Source organism: Gekko japonicus, unplaced genomic scaffold, assembly GCF_001447785.1.
Source record: "Gekko japonicus isolate JY-2015 unplaced genomic scaffold, Gekko_japonicus_V1.1 scaffold5220, whole genome shotgun sequence".
NCBI lineage: Eukaryota > Metazoa > Chordata > Lepidosauria > Squamata > Gekkonidae > Gekko > Gekko japonicus.
The window spans coordinates 45,506-56,477 of NW_015175531.1; the positions used below are offsets into that span (position 1 = coordinate 45,506).

Here is a 10,972-nt window from a genome sequence, read left to right on the forward strand (position 1 = left end):
ACATTGGCCGACCACCTCTGCTTCTCACTTGCCTTGACAGCCCCTCACTGGGGTTGCCATGAGTCGGCTGTGACTTGAGAGCACTTTCCACAGACACAAAGGTGCTACTGGGTTCGAATCTTGCCAGATTAGAAAGTGTGCTTCCTTTTATTTGGGGATTCTCTGTCTCTTCCCTCCCTCTTTCCTGCATCTTGATAACTCTACCTGCTTCTAAACATGAACCCAGAGCCTCTAAGTGGGCATCTGTGTGGAACTTTCCCCATGGGCTGGTCACTCAGCTGATAAGTGTGGGAAGAAACAGAGGGATGGGAAATTAGGGTTGCCAATCCTCCGTTGGCGGCAGGGGATCCCCCGGGTTGGAGGCCCTCCCCCTGTTTCAGGGTCATCGGAAAGTGAAGGAGGGGGGAATGTCCACTGGGTGCTCCGTCGTACCCTATAGAGACCGGTCCCCATAGGGTATAATTGAGAATCGATCAATGGGTATCCGGGGCTCTAGGGAGGGCTGTTTTTTTGAGGCAGAGACACCATATTTTGGCACAGCATCTGGTGCCTCCCCCCCCCAAGTTTCAAAAAGATTGGACCACGTGATCCAATTCTGTGAGCCCCCAAAACAGTGCCCCCATTCTCCATTATTTCCAATGCAGGGAAGGCATTTAAATGGAATATAAGGTAAAGGTAAAGGTTCCCTTGCTCGAAAGCCAGTCAAATCCAACTCTAGGGTTGCGGTGCTCATCTCCGTTTCAAAGCCGAAGAGCCAGCGCTGTCCGAAGACGTTTCCGTGGTCATGTGGCCGGCATGACTAAACACCAAGGTGCACGGAACGCTGTTACCTTCCCACCGAAGTGGTCCCTATTTATCTACTTGCAATTTCTTGCTTTCGAACTGCTAGGTTGGCAGGAATACAGTGTCCCTTTAAATGTGATGTCTGATTGGTATGGGAAGAAACAGAGGGATGTGATGGAGAAGCAGCTGCCTGGCAGGGGGGGCGGGGAAAAATGTCTAGGCCTCCCTTTAGAAGGAAAAAAGTCTCTCTCCTTCTCTTTGTCTCCCAGTCACTGGCTCTAACTGCTGAACCAAAGCGCTGCCCCAAAGGCCCTTAGGCACATCAAGAGTTCAGCTTCCTCAATGGCCAGTCCCAGAGAGGCAAGGGACTTACGGACTGCTTGCCCTGTACCCATTCCGTCACAAGTGGGGTTTTGATGGTACTCACCAATCACCAAAACCTCAGTGCCCTTTCCCGATTTATATTCCGTTTCCGGGGATCCTGCCTTGTATTTCACACAGTAGTAGGTCCCGGCATCGTCGGGCTGAATGTTGCTGATGCGGATGCTGTAGTCCATGTTTGACCCAGGAGTGACCCTGGCCACTTGGGACGATGGAGGTGGTGCTTTATCATTGTAAACGGGAGGCTGGCCTCTGTCCGAGCCTTTGTACCACCTGACGCCCCCCGGTGGACCGAACCCTTTCAATGTGCAGTTGAGATCGAGAGTCTCTCCCGTGGTCACCCTCAAGGGCCCCTGGGTCTGTAGCACCTCCAGCTCCTGGCTTCTGGCACCTGCAACGAAAATGAAGAATTTGTTACCTGTTTCCTCCCCAAAACGGAACATGAACATGTAATGCTCCCTCAATAGGTGGGGTGCTGTGGCTCAGTGGCAGAGCCTCTGTTTGGCATGCCGGAGGTCCCAGGCTCAATCCCCGGCATCTCCAGTTGAAAGGACCCAGGTGGTAGGTGATGGGAAAGACCTCAGCCTGAGACCCTGGAGAGCAGCTTATTGTCTGAGTAGACAATACTGACCTTGATGAACCGAGGGCCTGATCTAAGGCATCTTCATTGGGGAGAGGCCATAACTCAGTGGCAGAGGATCTGCTTGGCATGCAGAAGGTCCCAGGTTCAATCCTTGGCATCTCCAGTTAAAAGGACCAGGAAATAGGTGATGGGAAAGACCTCTGCCTGAGACCTTGGAGAGCCACTGCCAGTCTGAGTAGACAATACTAAGTTCGATGGAGCGATGGCCTGATTCAGTAGAAGGCACCTTCATGTATGTTCATGTGTGCGCTCTCCCAGACAGTGTTATCATGTCAGTGTTATCATAAGGGTAGATCGAGGGCTATTTTTGGGCAGGAACGCACAGGAACGGAGTTCCGGCTGGCTCCCGAGTTGGCCACGCCCAGCAGGAACTCATTAGCATAATAGGCCACACCCAATAGCAGAAACTCATTAGGATTGGCTACATTAGGGGTGTGTGGCCTAACATGCAAAGGAGTTCCTGCTACAAAAAACCCCCCCTCTGGGTTTTGACAACAAAGTAAACAGAATAAGAAGCAAAAGGTGGGTGTGGCTGGATGACCACACTTCTGGTAACATGGGGGTGCGGCCTAATATGCTAATGTGCTGTGCTGTCAAGGGCGTGGCCTAATATGCTAATGAGTGTCTGCTGTTGGGTGTGGCCTATTATGCTAATGAGTTCCTGCTGGGCTTTTTCTACAAAAAAAAGCCCTGGGTAGATCTGACCAGATTATTCTCCAAGGGCTAGCTGTTTATTCAACACGTGTCTTGAGATCTCCACTATCAACATGAGTAACAGCCCGGGCTGGTCGCCCTCCACAGATTCTGCAGGGCAGACAGTGACCACTTTGCAAAAATGTCTCCCTGCGCCGCAGCCGTAATTGCGTGCGGGGTACCATTTGGAACGTTCACGCTGTAGCCATTTTCACCGTTCCTTTGCCCGTCCTCCAAGGGGCTCAGGGAGATGTTGCCCGTCCTCCAAGGGGCTCAGGGAGATGCATGTCCTTCTCTCCCCCCCCCACAACTCTATCATAGAACAAAAATTCAAGTGAAGCGGCACCTTTGAGACCAACAAAGTTTTATTCAAAGCGTAAGCTTTCGTGTGCAAGACACACTTCAGACAAAACTGGAATAAAATCTCAAAAGCTAGCTACAGGGGAATAAAGAAGGTGGGGGGCGGGGCGGTAAGCCGTTAGGAGCCCAGGTGCATCTGCACAGCTGAAATTGCAATCGGGTGGCCAGTAGGATCAATGGAGGGAAGCTAGTGTTCCCTCTTAGCTGAGTGAGTGTGAGTTAGCTCACAGTTTTTTTAGCCTCCGGCGCATACTTTTTTTTTAAGCCCCCGGAGGGGATATTTTTTAATTTTTTATCACTACAAAAAACTACAACAGAAAAAAGGGGAGGGGAAAACTACACATACAGGAGAAAGTAAAGAACCCACTACTATCTAAAAACCCAAGAGAGGAGATCATCTAACAAGCTTAGTAATATCAAGTCTATCATCATTGCTCTTTTTATAAACTGAGTCAAACATTTAAAACCTTTTACCCCCCACTTTTATATTTAACTGCCCAATAACAGTACCCCCAATCATCCCCAAAAACCAAAGTTCTCAAAGACACCATTCAGAGTCCTTCAGCCTTCCCCCCTCTCTTCCACGGCTTATAGGGACTCTTCGGGGCTGCTGCCCCCTGCTCAGACAAAGAGTCCTCGGCGCATACATTTTTGTCTGAACTCAGGAAGGGATGGCTCCAGATCAAACTAACTGATGCAGCAGACAAATCGCTCGCTCATTACTTTAATGCCGGTAGTTCACAAAGCAGAATTTTTGCTCACAAGACTCCACAGCTTAGAGGGAGCACTGCTTAGCACATAAACGCACCAGCCACCCATTCCAATGCCAGCTCTGGAGATGCACCTGGGTTCCGAGTGGCCTCTTTTAACGGCTTGCCTCCTCCTCTTGTGTAGTGGTTAAGTGCGCGGACTCGAATCTGGGAGAAGAAGAAGCGAAGAAGAGGAAGAAGAGATTGAATTTATGCCCCACCCTTCACTACCCAAAGGTGTCTCAGAGCGGCTTACAAACTCCTCTCCCTTCCCCTCCCCACAACAGACAGTCTGTGAGGCAGTGGGGCTGGGAGAGCTCTGACAGAAACGGCTCTTTTTCAAGAACAGCTCTTATCAGAACTACGGCTTGCCCAGGGTCATCCAGCCAGGTGCAAGTGGAGGAGTGGGGAATCAAACTCGGTTCTCCCAGATAAGAGTCAGCGCACTTAACCACTACACCAAACTGGCTACACCAAACCGGGTTGGATTCCCCACTCCTCCACATGCAGCTGCTGGTGTGACCTTGGGTCAGACACAAGTTCTCTCAGAACTGTTCTCTCAGAAGCAGACCTCAAAAGAGCACTCTCAGCCCCACCTACGGGGTGTCGGTTGTGGGGAGGGGAAGGGAAAGGGAAAGGAGATTGTAAACTGCTCTCAGACTCCTTCAGATAGTGAAGAGTGGGGTATAAATCCAATCTCCTCCTCCTCCTCCTCTTCTTCTTCTATTATTATTATTATTATTATAGACTTGGGGGGGAGGTGTCACACAAGAAAATAATTTAATGCACAGTGTAATGTAATCTTAAAACACGTTCGTAGAAGAGACCTCAAGCGTCATCTAGTCCAGCCCCTGCATAATGCAGGGAATTCACACCTGCCTCTCTCCCCCACTCCCCCAGTGACCCCTACCCTATACACCGAGGAATGCAAAAGATCTCCAGGATCCCTGGGCCAATCTGGCCTGGAAGAAAATCCTTTCCTGATCATAAGAACATAAGAAAAATCAATGGCCCCTCCAGTCCAACACTCTGTCACACAGTGGTCAGAAATACCAGGGGCCATCAGGAGGTCCAGCAGTGGGGCCAGGACATTAGAAGCCCTCCCACTGTTGACCCCCCCCAAGCACCAAGAATACAGAGCATCACTTGCCCCAGACCAAGAGTCCCTATCTATACCTTGTGGCTAACAGCCACTGATGGACTTCTGCTCCATATAAGAACACAAGAGAAGCCAGTGTTGGATCAGGCCAGTGGCTCATCCAGTCCAACACTCTGTCACACAGTAGCCAAAAATACCAGGTGCCACCAGGAGGTCTATCAGTGGGGCCAGGACACGAGAAGCCCTCCCACTGTTGCCCCCCCCCCCGAGCACCAAGAATACAGAGCATCCCTTGCCCCAGACCGAGAGTTCCTATCTATGCCTTGTGGCTAATAGCCACTGATGGACTTCTGCTCCATATGCTTATCCAATTCCCTCTTGTAAGAACATAAGAGAAGCCAATGTTGGATCAGGCCAAAGGCCCATCCAGCAACACTCTGCCACACAGTGGCTAAAAATACCAGGTGCCACCAGGAGGTCCAGCAGTGGGGCCAGGACACTAGAACCCCTCCCACTGTTGCCCCCCCCCCGAACATAAGAGAAGCCAATGCTGGATCAGGCCAATGGCCCATCCAGTCCGACACTCTGTCACACAGTGGTCAAAAATACCAGGTGCCACCAGGAGGTCCAGCAGTGGGGCCAGGACACTAGAAGCCCTCCCACTGTTGCCCTCCCTCCCAAGCACCAAGAATACAGAGCATCACTTGCCCCAGATCCCAACATGGTGATGGGCATTACCTTGGTCATGTAATAAAGGGCCATGGGACCCAAGCAGTGGCTCGTCCCTTCCTGTCCCCCCCCCCCGGGCTGCCTAAATTCAGGGGAAAAGAGCAAGGGTCCAGGGGGCCCCTAAACAAAATTTGTGGCAGGGGAGGAGCTTTCTTGAGTCACTTTGCTCGCGTCTTCAGATACTCACGAAAGCTCACCCCCTGCCACAAATCGTAGAATCATAGCATGCCCTACATACCTACAACATATTCAAAAGATGGTTATCCAGCCTCCGCTTGAAAACGTCCAGCGAAGGAGCATCCACCACCTCCCGAGGCAGTCTGCTCCACTGCTCAAGCACTCTGATATTTATTCTCCTGATATTTAGCCAGTAACGACTCCCTTGTAATTTGTAATCGTGTTAGTCTTGAGGGTGCTCCTGGACTCTTGCTCTTTTCCAGGGCTCTTTTTGCAGAAAAAGTCCAGCAGGAACTCATTAGCATAATAGGCCACACCCAACAGCAGAAACTCATTAGGACCCCCAATGGGTCTCAGAGCGGTTTACACTGAACTACTTCTGTAGTTTTTGTTACCATGTCACCAGAAGTGTGGTCATCCAGCCACACTCACCTTTTCCTTGTTATTCTGTTTACCTGTTGTCCAAACCCAGGGCTTTTTTTTAAGCGGGAACTCCTTTGCATGTTAGGCCACACACCCCTCATGTAGCCAATCCTAATGAGTTTCTGCTGTTGGGTGTGGCCTGTTATGCTAATGAGTTTTTGCTGGGCATGGCCAACTCCGGAGCCAGCCGGAACTCCGTTCCTGTGCATTTTGGCCCAAAAATAGCCCTGGGAAGTACGATTATCGCACGTGTGCCAGTTGGGTAGCAATTACTGTTTAGTTACCTATTGGGTGTTCTTTAGGGTGGGGGAGAGGAAAGGTGAGTTTCGAAATGGATGCACTCATACTTGCTAACTGAAAGAGAAACCCGCTTCCAGCCTTGACATGCTGTTGTGTAGTGGGTTCTACGCATCGAATGATCAGGAAACAGAGTGATACTCAGCACATGTTTACTAGTACACACAGGGCTCTAGTCGGGGGGGAGCTCTCAGGTACGGAGCTCCGGAAGAGAACCTCTAGGGGGCGGGGCGGTCACGTGGTGAAGCCCCGCCCCCTTCTTTACCCCGCCCTCTGCTTCGATCCTCATTCCGTTTGGGAATGAGGATGAAGCAGGAGGGTAAGTAGCCGGGCCTTCTGACACACTTCCGGTGATGTCAGGGGGTGTGGCCTTCTGTCACTTCCGGTGATGTCAGGGGGCGTGGCATATGCAAATAAGTTATGCTAATGAGTTATGCTAATGAGCCCGGTCGACCAACTATATACAGTTCCCTTGGCCCACGCACAGGTCCTATTGGAAGGTTTAAACTTCCCGCCAAAGTTCCTATTGGTGACCTCCAATGTTCCCTCTAAGCTGAGTTAGTGTGAGCTAGCTCACAGTTTCTTAGCCTCCAGCTCACACATTCTTGCCTTAGCTCAGGAAGGAGGGCTCCAGAGCAAACTCATTGATGCAGTAGCCAAATCGCTCGCTCACAACTTTAATGCCAGGAGCTCACAAAGTAGAATTTTTGCTCACAAGACTCCATGGCTTAGAGGGAGCATTGGAGAGGTTTCAGGATCCTAGCTCCTATTGTCTCTGAGAATCAAGCTCAGGTATTAGTCACTGGCGCCCGGTGGCGGTCAGCAGACAGAACACAAGGAATTCCAGGGGTGGGGCAGCGTTCTTCCTTTCTGAGTCAGACTCAAACCTCTAGATGTGACTCCTGCAAAATCCACGGGGAAAGATTACTTTCTAAGCCCCAGCATCAGTTTTCAAGTCACCTGCGACTGATTTCCAACCTGTCTTCATCTCGGGAAGGTGATGATAATATGGTGCATTTGCAAAAAAAATCACGTGACTCTCTGCAAAAAGATGTATTTTTAAAGGGGCTAATTGTGGAATACGAACATCTATCACACAGCGAGAAAACAGAATGCTTAAAAGTGTTAGACAGTGAAATTGTACATTTGCCGGCAATTAAGGTGTTCGAAAGTTTTGCGCAAAACAATGTGCCCAGAACAATTTGTATCGCCCGTTCTGGGAGCATTTTCATTCTCCTCGGGTTTCTGAGTGTGTTTTAAACCCTTGGGGGGAGGCTGTTGGGGGGGGGGAGATCGAAACGAAGCAGAAGCACAAAAATAAAGAAGGCCTTTCAGTGTACAGAGATTTATCATTGCAAAGCGTATGTATGCAAATTTCCATTATAGCTGATAAAAAACCCTGTAAAAGCTACTGATGGAGGGCGGGAGGGGAACCTATATGTAACAATCAGTACTGGCTGTCAAAGAAATATCCAGGTTGCAAATTTTGACGGGTGAAATTCTAATTCATGTTCTGGCATTTGGGGGAAGAGTTCCCAGCCAAGCTTTTCGGCGCTTTGTGCCGCTTCTTGACAGATTACAGCCATCTGTCAAGCGCTGTCATGTCTTTATTTATTTACGCTGCTTATACCCCGGCTTTCTCTCTCGGAGACCCAGAGCAGTGTACAGTATTCCTCTCTTCTCTCCTCACAACAGCCTTGTGAGGTAGGTTAGGCTGAACTTGTGTGACCGGCCCGAGGTCAACCAGCAAGCTTCCATGGCAGAGTAGGGATTCGAACCCGGGTCTCCCAAATCCTAGTCCAAAATTCTAACCTCTTTGCCACACAGGTTGCGGGCTATCAATGTTCCCTCTAAGCTGTGGAATCCTGTGAGCAAAAATTCTGCTTTGTGAGCTACTGGCATTAAAGTTGTGAGCGAGCGATTTGGCTGCGGCATCAATCATCAGTTGGCTCTGGAGCCCTCCTTCCTGAGCGAAGACAAAAATGTGCGAGCCGGAGGCTAAACAACTGCGAGCTAGCCCACACTCACTCAGCTTAGCGGGAACACTGCTGGCTATATCCTTGTCTCTGCTGTCAGCCAAAGGCTGGCTTGCACGGGGATAAGCCCCCCCCCCGCAAAATAGGTCTAGCCCCCAAGTAGAATTCAGATTGCTGGATCTTTCCGTTAAAGCTCAAAATGGCTTGGGGTCAGGCTAATTGAAGACCACCTCCTCTAATACTGTCCAGATCGCCATTTAAGGTTTTCCCTATGAGCCTTACATTCCGTGCCCCCACCTGTAGGGGTGAGGCAGGTGGCGGCAAGAGACAGGGCTTTTCCAGTAGTGGCACCTCACTTACGGAATGCCATTCCCCGTGAGGCTATTTTTGGGCAGGAACGCACAGGAACGGAGTTCCGGCTGGCTTCAGAGTTGGCCACGCCCATTACAGCAAAAACGTCTGCGTGCGTGGCTACAGAGGGAAGGCCTGGAGAGCGAACCCCCCCTCTGGCGACTCCGAGGCGGGCAGGCCGGGGGCGGGCCTGGAAGGATCAGGGAGGCATTTAAATGCCTCCCTGTGCCTTCCCTGGCCTGTCTAAGGGCTGGCTTGCCTGGGCAAGCCAAGGGAAGACAGTTTAAACTGCCTCCCCTCCCCTCCAAGGGCCGGCTTGCCCAGGCCAGCCAAGGGAAGGCATGGGGTGTGGATTAATATGCTAATGAGCTGTGCTGTCAGGGGTGTGGCCTAATGTGCTAATGAGTTTCTGCTGTTGGGTGTGGCCTATTATGCTAATGAGTTCCTGTTGGTCTTTTTCTACAAAAAAAGCCCTGCCCGTGTGGTTTGCAAAGCGCCTGCATAGAGATGCCAGCCGCCAGGTGGGACTTGGGGACCCCCTGGAATTACAGCTCATCTGCATACTACAGAGATCAGTTCCCCCGGAGAACATGGATGCTTTGGAGGGTGGACTCGGTGACATTGTACCCCACTGAGGTCCCTGTCCTCCCCAGGCTCCACCTCCAAATCTCCAGGAGTTCCCCAACCTGGATCTAGCAACTCTACCCCCCCCTCTGCCTCCCATGGCCAGGGGGGACATAAGAACATAAGACCATAAGAGAAGCCAATGCTGGATCAGGCCAATGGTCCATCCAGTCCAACACTCTGTGTCACACAGTGGCCAGAAATACCAGAGGCCATCAGGAGGTCCAGCAGTGGGGCCAGGACACTAGGAGCCCTCCCGCTGTTGCCCCCCCAAGCACCAAGAATACAGAACATCGCTGCCCCAGACATAAGAACATAAAAGAAGCCAATGTTGGATGAGGCCAGTGGCCCATCCTGTCCAACACTCTGTCACATAAGAGACCATAAGAGAAGCCAATGTTGGATCAGGCCAATGGTCCATCCAGTCCAACACTCTGTGTCACACAGTGGCCAAAAATACCAGGTGCCATCAGGAAGTCCACCAGTGGGGTCAGGACATTAGAAGCCCTCCCACTATTGCCCCCCTCAAGCACCAAGAAGACAGAGCATCACTTGCCCCAGACATAAGAACATAAGAGGAGCCAATGTTGGATCAAGCCAGTGGCCCATCCAGTCCAACACTCTGTCACACAGTGGCCAAAAATACCAGGGGCCACCAGGAGGTCCAGCAGTGGGGCCAGGACACTAGAAGCCCTCCCACTGTTGCCCCCCTCAAGCACCAAGAATACAGAGCATCCCTTACCCCAGCCTGAGAGTCGCTATCTATACCTTGTGGCTGATAGCCACTGATGGACCTCTGCTCCATATGCTTATCTAATTCCCTCTTGAAGCTGTCCATGTTTGTAGCCGCCACCTCCTGTGGCAGTGAATTCCACGTGTTAATCACCATGGCAACCCCTAATTGGATGTAAGGCTGCTTTGATACTTAAGGGTCGCCCATTAGCCGGAAACGGTCCCTATCTATTGTTTTGATGAAGCACCCCTTGAAGCAGGGATATGATTGTATTATGCATGCCTTGGAGCTGAGGGAGGGTACGTAAATGCTTTATGCATCCTGCATCCATCCTGGAATGTGCTCTGGACATGGCAGGCCAGATGTGCTCTCTGAAAACTTTTCCCGGGGGGGGGGTCCTCCATTGTGCTTAGACTTTCAAGCGGATGCCTTTCGAAACAACTGAGAGGAGATGGAGGATCAAATTGGCGCATCTCAACTGAGGACAGCATGTTGTTGTTGTTGTTCAGTCGCGCAGGCAAGTCCGACTCTTCATGACCCATGGACCACATCACGCCAGGCCTTCCTGTCTTCTGCTTCCGCTGTCCTCTGGAGTTTGCTCAATCTCATGATCGTTGCATCCAGGGCTATTTTTGGGCAGGAACGCACAGGAACGGAGTTCCGGCTGGCTCCTGAGTTGGCCACACCCTGCAGGAACTAATTAGCATAATAGGCCACACCCAACATCAGAAACTCATTCGGATTGGCTACATTAGGGGTGTGTGGCCTAACATGCAAAGAAGTTCCTGCTACAAAAAAGCCCTGAGTTTTGAGAATAAACAAAGTAAACAGAATAAGAAGCAAAAAGTGGGTGTGGCTGGATGACCACACTTCTGGTAACATGGGGGTGTGGCCTAATGTGCTAATGAGCTGTGCTGTCAAGGTGTGGCCTAATATGCTAATGAGTTTCTGCTG

The 10,972-nt window shown here is 50.9% G+C and overlaps 1 protein-coding gene across 1 annotated transcript in view; it reads right to left on the reverse strand.

Annotated features, from left to right (window-relative positions):
- The window catches only part of LOC107122887 (signal-regulatory protein gamma-like), a gene marked incomplete at its 5' end in the record, with an annotated part of 44,802 nt that extends 43,247 nt beyond the window's left edge, over positions 1-1,555 (reverse strand). Inside the window, one exon of the mRNA XM_015426025.1 lies at positions 1,211-1,555. Within this exon, the coding sequence (XP_015281511.1) occupies positions 1,211-1,555 (345 nt within the window). The remainder of the gene's footprint in view (positions 1-1,210) is intronic.
- Between the last annotated feature and the right edge of the window lie 9,417 nt (positions 1,556-10,972).